This window comes from Bubalus kerabau, chromosome 8, assembly GCF_029407905.1.
Source record: "Bubalus kerabau isolate K-KA32 ecotype Philippines breed swamp buffalo chromosome 8, PCC_UOA_SB_1v2, whole genome shotgun sequence".
NCBI lineage: Eukaryota > Metazoa > Chordata > Mammalia > Artiodactyla > Bovidae > Bubalus > Bubalus kerabau.
The window spans coordinates 19009580-19026130 of NC_073631.1; the positions used below are offsets into that span (position 1 = coordinate 19009580).

The following is a 16551-nucleotide window of genomic DNA, read 5'->3' on the forward strand; positions in this document are numbered from 1 at the left end:
ACACAGAGAAACTTGGAAATTCATCCCTACTACCTACAAGATCAATTTTGAATCTCTAAGAATTTTCCTTTCATAAGCTCTATTAATTTAGATGGTTAAAGAAAACAGACAGCCATAGCAGCACAGTGAATACCCACGTGTGTGTAGCCTTCACGACAGTGACCCCACCAGCCGGAGGGACTGTCTCCTTCCCTGTAGACACATCTAGCATGTGTATTCATTGAATTCAGACTTCCTGTTCACAGATTTTTTTTTAATTCTTTTTGAAAGTTCAGTATGTATAAAATAGAAAAATTCAAGGGAAAAGAGATTCATGTTGTAAATACTTGGCAGAACAGCTCAAAATAAAGAGTGTGTGCAGCTCTTGGGTTCGCTCATCCCCCTATCCCGGTGGAGGCTGCTGCACTCCTGTAACCTCAAAGGGGACAGAGACCGGTCTTGTAGGAGGTGACGGCATAGTTCCCAGGAACGGGGGGAGATGAAGGGCTTGTGGACGCTGCTCTGTTGGCCTGACTGGCTGGCTCTACAAGAAACTACTGAAACTTTTTCTTATTTTTCCTGATCTGTATTAGTAGAAGTACATATAGAGATACAGAAAAAGCAGGAAGTACTTAAAACCAAATATCCGATGGGGTAATCCCTCTCCCATGTACTTAACAGAAGAGGTCATTTAGCATTGCATAATCCACGTTTCTAAATAAATGAAAACAAACTAATCTCAGAAACATTTTCGTCTGCCCAATCCTTTTGAAAATCCTTTTGTTTTCAATATCACCTCAGTGCTGTGTACGTCAGTAGTATGCCAGCTGACTTGTGCTATGGAAGATGTTTATCCCTCTGTGTACACTGAATCCATTCCCTGCCATTCACATTTTAGCCGTTTTAGAGAACTCCAGTTAATTTGGAAAATGCTTGATTTTTTTAATGATTGTAAAACCTAATTTTGTTTTATGGTTTTAGGTCTCGTCAGCCTATCTCAGCCCCTCTCTTTTCATGTCCTGACAAAAACAAGGTTAATTTCATCCCAACCGGATCAGCTTTCTGTCCTGTAAAACTCCTAGGCCCTCTTCTCCCTGCCTCCGACCTGATGCTCAAGAACTCTCCTAACTCGGGCCAGAGCTCGGCTCTGGCCACCCTGACCGTCGAACAGCTCTCCTCCCGGGTTTCCTTCACATCCCTTTCCGACGACACCAGCATAGCGGGCTCCGCTGAGGCCTCTGTCCAGCAGCCATCCCAGCAGCAGCAGTTTCTGCAGGAGCTGCCGGGTGAGGACCACATCTCCGCTCACAACTACGTGGTCATCTAAGGTGAAGGGGGAGCTGGCCTCCACCCTGTGTCCCACGCACTAGAACTAGAGCTCAGACACCTATCTGCATGGAGTGACCGACTTTCTGACAGCACCACCACCACCAACAGAATACTGAATCAGAATCAAGTGTCTCAACACTTACCTTGGCAGGGACGGAACTCCCCTTCAGCAGTTTTTGTGGAAAGCAGTAATGCTTACAAAACGTGTGTATCATTCAGCATTCTAAGTGGAGACTATGCATTTCATAGTATGTTTGACAGATTAGTCCTGTGTCCTGTGTTCTGTCCCCAAATCTTCAGTATAAATAAGCTCTATATCAGAAAGTTGCCTGTCTAAATAGAAAATGTCTTGCTGTGTTTTGTCCTATGGAAAAATACTGTACTTCAGGATTATGTTTACAATTGATCCAGGTGTTTGTTTCTAACTTCTGTAATACATACAATGCAAAAAATAAATAAATGGCCACAACAGTTGCACAGGGCCCACCCTATGGCCTAGCTTCAGGTACTTCAGTTGAAGTCTAAACTCAGGTAACTTGGAATGTATATCATATTGGGATATTAACTATTTCACAGCTAAAAAGCTAAAGAGGGAACAGCACTCTTTTGCCTTTTCTTCTTTTATGCATTTCCCTTTCCTCATTACATTCCACATTCTTAGAATAAGAAGTGCATTCAACCCTAGGAGAACAGAAATCCTGGACATGGGTGAACGCGAGGAGAACCAGCAAATCCGTGGTGTCTGACATCACTTTTGTCACGCGGTTACAAGTGAAACAACTGTTGCATTCACTGTTTCAACATGTGTACATGTGGCTTTTTTTTTTTTTAACAAGTTCAGGTGTTGCTCAGTTAATGACTGATACGATGTTGCAAATGAAGTATCAGGTACTAGGCTGTACAAACATTCCGCCAGTGTGTGTGTGGATGTTAAGGACAAGAATGTCTAGGTGTCATTTTCCCAGAGGATGGCTGAGGTTTTTTGTTTATGTTGGCCATCAGGGTCATGAAATGCTACTGATCTATCTAAAGGCATAGTCACGTTTCGTTTCTCTTTTGGAAATTCTTGAATCTGCAGGTTAAGAAATGACACCCTTTGGTTATTTTCCTCAAGCAGTTCAGGTGCATGAGTTGTTTTAATGTAGACAGAGCATATGTGAGTCTCAGAATTCAAAATAGGTTATTTGGTGACTTGCAAGTACAAGCAGTGTGGAGCGGTTTCATTTAAGCCTCTCACAATAATACCATGAATACGTCTGTTCATATTTTGGAAGCATGGGGTAGACCATAAACCCAAGTAAAGAGCCTTGAACCTGCAGACTTGACCTAACTTCTTGAAGTGTGAAGAGAGCCCTAGATGTTCCTGATTGGTCAGCGAAAGAGCCCAACTTCTGACATTGTTTTCTGCAGCACAAAGAGTATGTTCAAAAGCGGAGAGAAGTTTCTGTGTTTTTATTCCTTCAGTTCCATAAAACAGTTGTTTGATCTGCACCTAAAGGGTATGGCACAATTTTCTGAAGAATTAGGGGAACAAGGTGCCTACAGTTACAGGAGCGTTTCAGTTCCTTTCAGTCATTCCTGGGTTTTCCTTTGTTTTATTTTCTAAGGAGGTTGAAGAAGGAAGATGTGATAAAGAAGAAAGCAACACCATTGATTTTTTTTTTTTAAGAAATGGTATATATATGTGTGTGTATATGTTTGTGTTATGTGTTCAGTGTATTATTTTGTCATGATCCCAGTTATCTTCTTTCCACCAAAGTTTGCAGTAATATTCTCTCCTGAAGGTGCATTCTGGCTCCTTTAAATTAGTCAGTGTTATATCGTAGGAGACTGTCATGGGAAAGGACTCAGTTTACTTCACCATTTTCACAGGGGAACCTTTTAAAACAATCTATTCAGCAGAAGACACCTTTAACCCTAATAATCTCAGGCCTTGATGAAAATACTATATTTTGTAGATTATGGTTAAAGGGAGAAAATTATTAGTTCTGTAAGATAAATATGAGCTCCATTAACTTCTGATATCTGGTTTAGCATTACATAATGTGTTGATCTTATACTCTGCTTTTGTCCAAATAAGATGCAATAGTATCAATATCAATTTCTGAACGATGGACTGAATATGCTTTTTTTGGTAATGAAATCTGATGTACGATATTTATAGTGACATGTGCTTTTATTTTCTCATGAGAAAACTAAATATTGTGTTGTACATTTGTTCTTAGCATATATTAAAGTTTTGAACCAAATGTGTTAAAGCTTATGCTTTGCCATGTAAATTTCCCAGAAGTTGTTGAGCTCAAATGTATCCTACATCCAGCTGTAGAAATTTGTCAGAGATTGTTTAAATTTTGTATATAGTTGTACTGTTTAATTCTACACTGCGCTGAACAGTATTCGAGTTACCATACAATATGGCTTTACACAAGGAAATGTGTGGCTTTTGTTTTGTATTTTTTCAGTATAGAAGTTCCTGTGTCTTCTTATTTAAATAAAGTTATTAGTAAAACTGGAATAGTTCACTATGTTTTTGGAAAGACTGGGCTTTTAGCGTCTTACCTGACAAGGATGAATTCAGCTCTCGGGTTGGAGGTACACTGACTGGATTAGATTTCCACAGCCTGGTTTCCTCTTGACATTTAATTTACACACTTTCCATCACAAGCTAAGAAACGTGATGTCTGAAGTTCCATCCAAGTCTTTTTTCTGTTCCCAGCAATGAGCACCTTAAAAAGAGAAGACACTTTATGCCTAAGAATTATTTATGAAAATAAGTTTGTTTAATGAAATCGCCACAAAGGAAGTTGCAGCACTCTTTTTATTTACAGAGCAAAAGAGTGTTGATGTTTTTCCCAGTTACCTAAATATGGTCATCATAGGCCACGTGGTGGCTTGAAAGCAAAACTAACTGCTTTGAGAAATAATTTGCCAGCAGCGTAGTCTTCATTTCCAAAGCACCTCTCTTTTTATTTATTTATTTAAAAAAAAAAAGATTTAAGTTGAACCTAAAATGATTATGTTTGGGGCTTTAAAAAAATAAATATAATTTTTTAAGAGTGAGTTTGATCAATTGTCTTCTTCAGGACTATATATGATTTAGGCAGGAAATTATCTACTGTATACAAGTTAAAAATTCCACTGCAAATGAATGTGGAGAAAAAGTGGAATTTTAGCCCCATCTCTGCTTGATCATATAAGCTTAATATTAAATGGCCCTGAGACAAGTTAGTATTTGCAAAATCAAACCTAAGGAACAAGGAAGGAGAAATTCTAAGAATTTTGTTTTATGTTTAACCCTATGTTACTAGAAATAAAGGTTATGTATGAATATCACAAAATAAATGTTTACCACCACCCACAGTGTGAGGTAAGCTCTAGCTCGGAAGTCTGGTTATCCCCGACTTACTCCCTATAAGCAGCTTCTATCTCCTACCCCATCTTTGGACCGTGCAAGTCTGTCTTCCCTGGTAAACTCATTTTGGTGAACTTAGGGTTCCTTAGAGCTACAGGAATTCTGTGAAGGTAGATCCCATAATTCACACCTTGAGTCAAAAGCTGAATGCCGTAGTCTAGCCCCACAGTTCCAGATATCTAGCAAGCATCTCCTCTTGGACTTCTTGCCTCATTTCAACTTCAGTGATTAAACGGAATGAAGACACTCTTGTTCCTGTCACACCAAGTTAGCCCTTCTCCTTCACACTTACGTTCCTTCTGTTTCCCAGAAAACAAGGACTAGAATACTATTTTCTGACATTTTCTTCACCTAAATCAAAATTGCCTGTCTTCCTACTATCTCACCACTAAACTACCAAGCTGCTAGAGCTGTGGTGGCGGTCGATACAGCCATGCCATGGGGATGAGTTTCTTTTGAAATAGGATTCAAATGGCAAGAAAAATAAGTTTGCTGGACTTCCAAAAATCTCTTCAGCTGTAGACTAGGGGTCAACCAACCATAGCCCATGGACCAAATCTTCCCCAATGCCTATTTTTATAAATGTCTACATTTACACTGTCTGGTGGCTCAGATGGTAAGGAATCTGCCAGTAATGCAGGAGACCCAGGTCTGATCCTGGGAAGTTGGGAAGATCCCCTGGAGAAGGAAACGGCAGCCCACTCCAGTATTCTTGCCTGGAGAATCCCCATAGAAGAGCCAGGCGAGCTACAGTCGATGGGGTTGCAAAGAGTCAGACATGACTGAGTGACAACACATACATACATACTGGAACAAAGCCATGCTTAGTTCCTTATGTACTGCCTTTGGCTATTTTGCTGTACAATGTCAGAATTACGTAGCTACCACAGAGACAGTGTGGCTCACAATGTCTAAAATATTTACCATTTAGTTCTTCAGATACGCAGACAACATCACCCTTATGGCAGAAAGCAAAGAGGAACTAAAGAGACTTTTGATGAAGGTGAAAGAAGAGAATGAAAAAGCTGGCTTAAAACTCAACATTCAAAAAAATGAAAATCATGGTATCCGGTACCATCACTTCATGGCAAATAGATAGGGAAACAATGGAAGCAGTGACAGGCTTTATTTTCTTGGGCTCCAAAATCACTGCAGATGGTGACTGCAGTCATGAAATTAAAAGATGCTTGTTCCTTGGAAGAAAGGCTATTACAAACCTAGACAGTGTATTAAAAAGCAGAGACATCACTTCACCAACAAAGGTTTGTATAGTCAAAGCTATCATATTTCCAGTAGTCATGTATGGATGTGAGAGTTGGACCATAAAGAAGGCTGAGCACCGAAGAATAGATGATTTTGAACTATGGTGTTGGAGAAGACTCTTGAGAGTCCCTTGGACTGCAAGGAGATCCAACCAGTCCATCCTAAAGGAAATCAGTCCTGGGTGTTCATTGGAAGGACTGATGTTGAAGCTGAAGCTCCAATACTTTGGCCACCTGATGTGAAGAACTGACTCATTTGAAACGACCCTGATGCTGGGAAAGATTGAGGGCAGGAGAAGAAGGGGACGACAGAGGATGAGATGGTTGGATGGCATCCCCAACTCGATGGACATGAGTTTGGGCAAGCTCCAGGAGATGGTGAAGGACAGGAAAGCCTGCTGTGCTGCAGTCTGACACAAAGACTCAGACACAACTGAGTGACTGAACAACAACCGCCCTTATAGAAAAAACATTTACTGACCTCTGCTATAGATCAAAGAATAAGCTAGATTAGGTAACTTGTGTCATAAATGTGGTTGTTTCAAAAATATGTCCACAGTCTCTTCAGCTAGTAGTTTTGGTAAAGCCATGTGCAAATCAATGAAGTCAGAATATTCCCTCACATCATATACAAAAATACATTCACAATAGCTTAAAGACTTAAATATAAGACATGACACCATGAACTCCTACAAGAGAATGTAGGCAAAACATTCTCTTGACATAAATCATAACTGTTTTCTTATATCAGTCTCCTGAGGAAATAGAAATAAAACCAAAAATAAACAGATGGGACTTAAACTTATAAGATTTTGTGCAGAATATAAGCTTTTGCACAGAAAAAAAAGAAGAAAAGACAACCTGTGGACTGGGAGAAAATATTTGCAAACAATGAGACCAACAGGGCTTAATTTCCAAAATATACAAACACTCAAAACAGCACAATAACAAAACAACCCAATCAAAAAATGGGCAGAAGACCTAGATGTTTCTCCAAAGAAGACAAACAGATGGCTAATGGGCATACCAAAAGATGCTCAAATTTGCTAATTAGAGAAATGTAATTTAAAACCACAATGAGGTATCACCTCATACCAATCAGAATGGCCATCATCAAAAAGTCTACAAATAATAAATGCTGGAGAGGGTATGGAGAAAAGGGAATGCTCTTACACTGTAGGTGGGAGTGTAAATTTGTCCAAACACTGTGGAGAACGGTATACAGGTTGCTTAAAAAACTAAAAATAGAGTTACCATATGAGCCAGCAATCCTACTCTGGGGCACATATCCAGTAAAGACAAAAACTCTTAATTTAAAAAGATACATGCATCTAATGTTCATAGTAGCACTATTTACAACAGCCAGGACATGGAAGCAATCTAAGTGCCCATCAGCAGATGAATGGATATAATTTTCTTTAAAAAGAAAAAAAAAAAGAAAAGAAACAGACTCACAGACATAGAAAACTTAAGATTACCAAAGGGGAAAGAGGTAGAAGGGATAAATTAGGACCTTGAGATCAATAGATACACACTATGATGTATAAAGGCTTCCCTGGTGGCTCAGAAGGTAAAGCGTCTGCCTGCAGTGCAGGAGACCCGGGTTTGATCCCTGAGTTGGGAAAATACCCTGGAGAAGGAAATGACAACCCACTCCAGTACTCTTGCCTGCAGAATTCCATGGACTGAGGAGCCTGGTAGGCTACAGTCCATGGGATCTCAAAGAGTCAGATATGACTGAGCAACTTCACTTTCACTATGTATAAAACAGATAAGCAATGTCTTACTGTATAGCACAGGGAACTGTAATATCTTTTAATAAACTATAATGGAAAAGAATTATATATATATATATATATACACACACACTTTGCTGTACACCAGAAATTTATACAACAGTGTAAATAAAATTTTCTTATACTACTCCCTTCCAGAGGTAGAGTTTAATTTTCCTCCCCTTAAGTGTGGGCTGGACTTGCTTAAGAATAGCAAATAGCAGCAGTGACAGGTTGTCATTTTCAAGCTTAGGTTACAGAAAGATAACCGTGTAGTCAAATCTGTGGTTTTTCCAGCAATCAAGAATGAATGTGAGAGTTGGACCATAAAGAAGACTGAGCACCAAAGAATTGATGCTTTTAAACTGTGGTGCTGGAGAAGACTCTTGAGAGTCCCTTGGACAGCAGGGAGATCAAGCCAGTCAATCCTAAAGAAAATCAGCCCTGAATATTCAGTGGAAGGACTGAAGGTGAAGCTCCAATACTTTGACCACCTGATGCAAAGAGCCGACTCATTAGAGAAGACCCTGATGCTGGGAAACATTAAGGGCAAAAGGAGAAGGGGCCAGCAGAGGATGAGATGGTTGGATGGCTTCACTGAGTCAATGGACATGAGTTTGAGCAAAGTCTGAGAGTTGGTGAAAGGGAAGCCGGACACGCTGCAATCCATGGGGTCACAGAGTCGGACACAAGTCAGCGACTGAACAACAGCATAGACAGGCTTCTGTCTTGCACGTGCACTCCTGGATCACTTGCTATGGGGAAAGCTACACTGTGAGGATACTCAGGGAGTCTATGGAGAGGCCCACACAGCGAGCAGCAGAGTCCTCTGGCTGCCAGCTAGCAAGGAACAGGCCTGCAAGTAGCCATGCGAGTGAGCTTGGAAACAACTCTTCCAGCCCCGGTCAAGCTTGAGGTGCTTGCAGCTTGACTGTTGACTCCTATGAGAGACCTCAAGCCAGGCCGGCTGAATCACTCCTGGGCTCCTGACCCTCAGAAAGCGTGTGAGAGAATGGTTGCTGTTTCAAGGTACTAAGATTGGAAGTAATTTGTCATATCGGGCTAGAGAACTAATATACAATACAGCAGCTGCCCTCCAGCCTCCCTTGTAGCCCCATGGAATGTAACCTCCCAGGCCCCTCAGTCCATGGGATTCTCCAGGCAAGAATACTGGAATGGGTTGCCGTGCCCTCCTCCAGGGGATCTTCCCAACCCAGGGATTGAACCTGCATCTCCTATGTTGGCAGGCAGATTCTTACTGCCACCAATATCACCTAGGGTCTCACTGTATCATTCCATCCTCTGGGTCCAGAAAACGATGCTTGCCTTTTTGGAATGGACACTTCCTGAATGAAGGCCCTTTGGACTAAGTTCAAGAAAGCTTTCTCATATATAATTTTGTCATTTGAACAACTCACATGATAGTAAGTCTATACTATTAATAGATTGTGACAGAAAGTTGTCTAACACTAAACCATCATACCTAAGACAATCCAGTGGAGGGAAAAATTAAATCCTTGCAGGAAAGGATTCCCTGTGGGAAGGGAGGCAAAGAGAGGAGGATAGATGATCAGTGGAAAAGAAAAGCAGAATCTCTAAAAATAACGGGAAATATTTTCATCTCAAATGTTTGTTTTGTTTTGTTTTGTTTTTTCCTTTAGTGAACAGGAGGCTGGTGATCCATTGATTCTAATGGCTATTCCATTCCAGAGGCATCTGCATTGCTCAGGAGAGGAAAGTGTTTTCAAAGGTTCCAGATCAGTTGGGTGATGACCCCCTCTCATTCAAGAGAGTCATTTTCTTAAAAATGACTAAGTATTTGAATAATTAGATCATTTTCCCTCCATAAGATTTTCCGATGATAAGAAATGGGTCGCATTTCACACTACAGATTCTACTTAGATCTTGGCATAGATTTTAAGCACGACTTTGATGACATCCCTTAAGCCAGACCTGGGTGTGGGCTTGCAGGCACTGGATGTTATTTCAAACCGCTGTGGGGAGGCAGACTGGATCAAAGGTGGATGGAGGGCTTCACAAGGACCTGCAGACGGAGCAAAGGGTCCATGAGGGAAAAGGCAAACCATTTCTCAGGTTTTCCATTCCGCTTTGTAAAGGAAAGGGTTATACTCAAGGGAAAGAACTTAACAAAGGCCACTGCTTGTGTGTTACAGTCGACAGCCTGCCGTTTCTCCAACAGACTGAAATCAAGGCAAGCTGGGTAATTTAGCTTGCTCTCCATTCATCTGCCCGTTTGATTTCAGACAAACCCCTGGGGTGGTCTGCCCTGCTTCCCTTCCCAACTGACCACCCTGGGAGCTTTGTATGAAGAACCCATTTCGTTTTGAATTCCTGACCCTTTCTCCTGGTCACTCTGCTAAATTCAAGTCCCGCAGGAAGACAACAAAGAGTTGGAAGGAGGAGACCAAAGATGGTTAAACCAGGGGAACAGGATCTGCGGATGGTGCAAGAAGAGGGCTGAGGTGAGCGTTCACAATATTCATAAGCCCTTTTGAAATACTTGATTTCTGCTTACAATGAGCATGTATTCCTTTAGTAATGTGTTCTAAAAGAAGAAAAGGAACATGATCTTCATTTTTGCAGAACCCTTGGCAATCTTCTTCCTTCTGCTTGTGACCCCCTTCTTACTATCCATTCATCAGACCTGCAGCACACAGGGCTGACCTGGGTGTGATTGAACTGAACTGCCTCACACACTCCTGATATAAAGACAGGGTGGAGTTCAAGGGAGTGATCAATGTGAAAATAAAGGTTTAGCCTCACTAATGATCAAAGCAATGCAAACGGAATCAATTTGTTTCCTTTAAACTGGTGAAGATTAACAGGAATGATAATATTCAGTGTTTAATGGGGATAGGACTCAGTTGATATAGAATCTGCCTTCAATGAAGGAGACCCTGGTTCAATTCCTGGGTTGGGAAGATCCGCTGGAGAAGGGACAGGCTACCCACTCCAGTATTCTTGGGCTTCCCTTGTGGCTCAGCTGGTAAAGAATCTGCCTGCAATGCGGGAGACCTGGGTTCTAATCCCCGGGTTGGGAAGATGCCCTGGAGACAGGAATGACTACCCACTCCAGTATTCTGGCCTGGAGAATTCCATGGACTGTATAGTCCATGGGGTCGCAAAGAGTTGGACATGACTGAGCGACTTTCACTTTCACAGTGGGGTAGCAGGGATATGGTCATGTATACCATTAGAAGAATACATTGGTCCACCTTTCTGAAGAAGAGCATGGCAGGACTTACACAAAACAGTGTGACCTGTAGTTTTATAAAAATATATATGTGAATTTTAAAGAAGACATGAAGAAGGGACAAAAATTAACAGTGGTTGTGTCTGGGTTGTAGATAATCTCTCTTTAACATTTGTGTTTCTGTTTTTCTACATTTTCTTTAGCAGCAACTGTTAGTCCTAGCACCTGGGAGAAAATGCGTGTTAATTTCTAAATATCAAGAGAAGGGGAAAAAAATATTGAGTAGAGGAAGGAAATGGTAGAAAAGATTTAGTTTTAACAGAAATGAGCCACAGATCTCTTAAAAGCAAGGTGGCTTGAGAGAAGGTTTGGTACAGTGGATTTTGGCTCAGTGGAAGAGTCCAAATATGACAGAGTTTCAAGCCTTTTCCTCTTAGGGAGAAAAAAAAATGGCCCCCAACAGCTTCATAACCAGGTAAAGAGGATTAAATTATATAAGTGGGGGTGGGGGGATAAATTGGGAGCTTGGGATTGACATTACACACTACTTCCCAGGTGGTAAAGAGACCACCTGAAAATGCAGGAGACATGGGTTGGATCCCTGGGTCGGGAAGATCCCCTGAAGGAGCACATGGCAACCCATCCCGGTATTTTCACCTGGAGAATCCCACAGACAGAGGAGCTTGGCAGACCAGTCCCTAGGTGCAAAGAGTTGGACATGACTGAAGCAACCTAGCAAGCACACACGCATACTCACATATACAAAGTAGATATTCAACAAGGACCTACTGTATAGCACAGGGAACTACAGTCAATATTCCATAATAACCTAAATAGGAAAAGAATCAGAATAGATAATATGTATATAGATAATTGAATCACCTTCCTATATACCTGAAACTAACACAACATTGTAAATCAATTATACTCCAATATAAAACAAAACATTTAAAAAACGATTTAAGCCTGGACTGGAACTGGAGGTACATTTCACCTGCAGAAGGCTGCATCTTAAGTTCTGAGAACAGAGCATCACCCGGAGCGTGGACCACACTAACTGCCGCCCACTCAGCTGAGATGGATTTGTGATGTGGGCACCCAGGGGCTCCGCAGTCCATTCCATTGTTTAAACTTCTTGAACTACCTCATCAAGAAAAACCGAAAAGAACTCCCTGCCCCAAGCAAACTACAGAAACCTGCAAGTGGCCAAGAGATGGTTCCCGAATATGATTCCTGTTAATTAGCACACTCTTTCTGGAGGGTTGTTCAGTCTAGCTTTATAGAGATTGCACAAAGTGGGTACATGTGAGATGGAGGCCAACCAGGATTTGAACTGGAGGAGATTGGGACTCAAAGCACTAAACAAGTTGCAGTGAAGTCCTTGGCCTGAGAATCACCAGTGGAGGAGGACTTGGTCCCTCCTGTTAGTCTTTGCACCTGTAGCTGGCATAAGCCAATGGTGTGGACAGTAACTTGGGACATTTCCTTATTTCTACTTTTTGGCCAGTTCCTGCCCCTTATTCTCCAGACTGAGTCTTCACACTTTGTCATTTGTAGTTTTCATCAGCTGGCTGGCTACATGGTAGAAAACCATGTCTCTTCCACATTCTGGGACCCAGAAGCAGAGTGGCATAAGGGGATGTGGTCCAGGTTTGGCATCAGACAAGAGTGAGTGGTAACCCTGTGACCCTGAGAGTCTTGGTTTGCAAAACAGAGATAATAATTCTCAATATGCTTGGGCTGCTGTAACAAAAGACTCCAGGATAGGTGGATTAAACAACAGACATTTACTTCTCATGTTCGTGGAGACTGCAAGTCCTGGATCAAGGCCCAGCAGAGTTCAGTTTCTAGTAAAGACTCTTCCTGGTTTGCAGATGGCTACTTTGTCCTCACTGAGCCTTTCCTCTGCACCACTGTCTCTTCTCAGGATGCTAATCCTATCAGGTCAGGGCCCCATCCTTCCTTATGATCCCATTTTACCCTAATTACTTCCCAAGGTCATATTTGCAATTTAGTCACACTAGGGCTTTAGGACTTCAAAGCATGAATCTTTGGGGAGACACAATTTACAGCAAGCAAACACCTACTGCCATTAGGAAAATGAAAATCAGAACCATAAGATACCATTTGAAACCTGCTAGGAAGGCTATACCCCAAAAGACAAATAATTACAAATGTTGCTGATGATGGGGAGAAATTGGAACTGTCATGCAGTATTGGTGGGAGCATAACATGATGCAGCCACTTTGGAAAACAGTCTGACATTTCCTCAAAAGGTTAAGTATAGAGCTGCCATATGACCCTGCAATTCCACTGCTAGGTATACACCCAAGACAAACATAAATGTTTACACAAAAACTTGCACAGAAGTGTTCATAGCAGCATTATTCATAATAGACATAAAGTGAAAACAATTCAAACATCCATCAGTTGATGACTAGGTAAATAAAATGAGTCATATCCCTACAACTACTAATTCAGCAATAAAAGGAATGAAGTTCTGGTATATGATACAACATGGATGAACTTTTAAAATGTTATGCAAAGTAAAAGTGTAACCAAGCAGGAGCCTATGGGGACTTCCTCGAGCAGACTAAATGATGGGCATTTGCTCTTCAAATCTTCTGTCACTTTGGTTAAAGCGAAAAGTATTGTTTCACAGTGATCTATGCTCTTATTCATCCAAATATTCTGAAAAATTTTGGGTATTTTTGACAAGCTCCCCAAATATCAAATTTTAATTAAAGTTCTTTTGATCTCCAGCTAATTTTGGAATACTTCAGAGAGCCCCTAAAGCATCTGAGAGAGAAATATTAAACTAACTAGCATTGTTTTGTATGTTAAATTGCATGGGAAGCATTATCACAGCAGTGATCAACCTTCTTAGGTTATACTGTATGGATGTCATTAATAAAAGTGTTCTAGAAATTATATGAAATTCCAAAAATTTAAATATGCTTTGATATGATGTTGTTAGTCATAATTCTAGTTATTACCTCAAAATGTATGTCTCAGCAACTTGGTTAAGTCCCAAAGTCCTTTTGCATGACAGTCAGATCTTTCACCATAACTTTTTTTAGATGCCTTTTAATTTTCTCACAGGTTTTACTGTATGCATATATTATGAAGCCCCTGAATATTTCTGATGTTACATCTACTGCTTACAACATTGTTTATATTGGCTCTTTCTGGGTTTCACTAAATAGTCAAGTAAAGATGGATAATCCACAACTTTAACCCTCTTTGCTGATAAGACTGGCTATTTCAGTAATATACAAGGTAAATCACAGGAGAACCTTCAGAAGACATTTTTGGAAGAGTCTTCTTTTTGCTTAGAGGAATATGATACCGCCATGGTTAAGAGCATGAACTCTGAATCCAGCCTGCTTTGGTTCAAATGCCAGTTGTGCCCCTTCCTATCTTAGCAACCTTGACCAGGTTACCTAACCTCTCTGTGTCTCAGTCTCCTCATCAGCAAAATGGGAATAGTAATAATAGGACCTAGTGTTGTTGGAGGAACAGTTCCTAGTACTTCATAAAGATCAGAGAGAGTACAAAGATGTTGTCTGTACTATATTTTGCCTGCAGTTTAGGGTATGTTTTAAAAATAATTCTGTAACTTAATTAGAGTCACATTAAGTCCAAACTCCATGCTCATCCTGGTCTCATCCTTCCCTCTCTGCCCAATCCTGTGTGTTCCTCAGCCAAAGGCCCCTCTATCAGCCACACTGTTCACCTCCCTCTTCATCAATCAAGGGATGGAGACTAACTTTTGTTCATACCCGATCTCTTTGTCTTCTGACTTCACCTTACCAAATTCCTTGTTTCCAATTTTTTTCTTTGCTTAATTTACTTGTGATTCCATTGTTTGTTATTCTTGTGGCTCTAACCCTAACCTGTTCCATTTTCTCATTTCTGAGACGGAAAGAATCCTTTGCCTACCTCTGGGGGTTATTGTTGGGATCAAGACAGGGTATGCAGATGCTGTGTGTGTATGTCTGGTGTATGTCTATACTTTGGGGGTTATTGTTGGGATTAAGACAGAAAGTATATGCATATGCTTTGTATGCATATGCACGCATGATGTATGTATATACTTTCAGAGACCAAAAGCACTGGGCAAATGTCTGATCTCATGACAGCCTCCTGTGTTTGTCAGTGTCAGCTCTTTGCCCTGCTCGCCACCTACTAAGTTCTCAGCGAACAGAGATTTGGTGCTTCTCTGTCCTTCCCTGGAGAGTCTGGCTCCTGCTCCCTGATCTCCATTTAGCAAGACTCCTTGGCCTCGCCATGAAAGTGAATAAAGCAAGAACTGTTACAAGAGCTGGCATACTTTCAATTATTCAGTCAACGTTCTTTTTCAGTGAAATGGCAGAAAATCTTGGACATAAGACTATACCAGCACTACTAAGCCACAACATGAGGAAATTATGCTCTTTCGTTGTATATCCATAAACATGGAAGGATTTTTTTTCAGAACCACATGATGAAAATGATTATAATTTCTGCAGAGCAGAATGTAATCAAACTGACAGAATGCTTTTTTTTTCTTTTTGTTACTCCAAACAGTTCTTGATTTTGTTGTGTTTATGATCCATGGTGCTGTTGTTTAGTCGCTAAGTCATGTTCTGCTCTTTCTCAACCCCGTGGACTGTAGCCTGCCAGGGTGCTCTGCCCACGGGGTTTCCCATGGGCCAGAATACTGGAGTGGGTTGCCATTTCCTTCTCCAGGGCACCTTCCCAACCCAGGGGTTGAACCTGTGTGTCCTGTATTGGAAGGCTGATTCTTTACCTCTGAGCCATAACCGTGACTCCTGAACTGCTTTGTCATCCATAGACAGTTGTTGTTCACTTGGATGCTTTTGCAGAAGTGCTTCAACCTCAAGAAGATTCATAGAAAGAACTTTTTGAAAAGTATAGGTTTCTGATAACTAAGATCATACTGCTGAATTGGGTAAAAAATTAATTTTAATGGCAACTTTGATGGTTCATAAAATTGTTAACAGAAAGGATTAGTTATACAATACTGAGTGACCTGATAAATGTGATCAAAATTTTATGATTTTTGTCTGAAATATTGACTTATTAAAAATTTATTTTTTTATTGAAGGATAATTACTTTATAGTATTTTGTTGTTTTCTGTCAAACCTCAACATGAATCAGCCACTCAGTTCAGTTCAGTCTTTCAGTCGTTTCCAACTCTTTGCGACCCCATGAATCATAGCACGCCAGGCCTCCCTGTCCATCACCAACTCCCGGAGTTCACTGAGACTCATGTCCATCGAGTCAGTGATGCCATCCAGCCATCTCATCCTCTGTCGTCCCCTTCTCCTCCTGCCCCCAATCCCTCCCAGCATCAGAGTCTTTTCCAATGAGTCAACTCTTCGCATGAGGTGGCCAAAGTACTGGAGTTTAAGCTTTAGCATCATTCCCTTCCAGAGAAATCCCAGGGCTGATCTCCTTCAGAATGGACTGGTTGGATCTCCTTGCAGTCCAAGGGACTCTCAAGAGTCTTCTCCAACACCACAGTTCAAAAGCATCAATTCTTCAGTGCTCAGCCTTCTTCACAATCCAATTCT

The 16551-nt window shown here is 41.0% G+C and overlaps 1 protein-coding gene and 1 long non-coding RNA gene across 3 annotated transcripts in view; one reads left to right on the forward strand and one right to left on the reverse strand.

The window, feature by feature from the left end:
- GLCCI1 (glucocorticoid induced 1) overlaps positions 1–3823 on the forward strand; it is a 108511-nt gene extending 104688 nt beyond the window's left edge. Inside the window, exon 8 of the mRNA XM_055589848.1 lies at positions 961–3823. Within this exon, the coding sequence (XP_055445823.1) occupies positions 961–1306 (346 nt within the window). The 3' untranslated portion in view covers positions 1307–3823. The remainder of the gene's footprint in view (positions 1–960) is intronic.
- LOC129658943 (uncharacterized) overlaps positions 1–16551 on the reverse strand; it is a 57872-nt gene that overhangs the window by 27288 nt on the left and 14033 nt on the right. The window contains exons 1-2 of one of the 2 annotated variants that reach the window (XR_008717602.1): positions 9711–9730; positions 3868–4034 (exon numbers count right to left, since the gene is read on the reverse strand). This is a non-coding gene — a long non-coding RNA (uncharacterized LOC129658943). Of the gene's footprint in view, positions 1–3867; positions 4035–9710; positions 9731–16551 lie in introns of those variants that run through there. The other variant, XR_008717601.1, reaches the window with a different exon arrangement.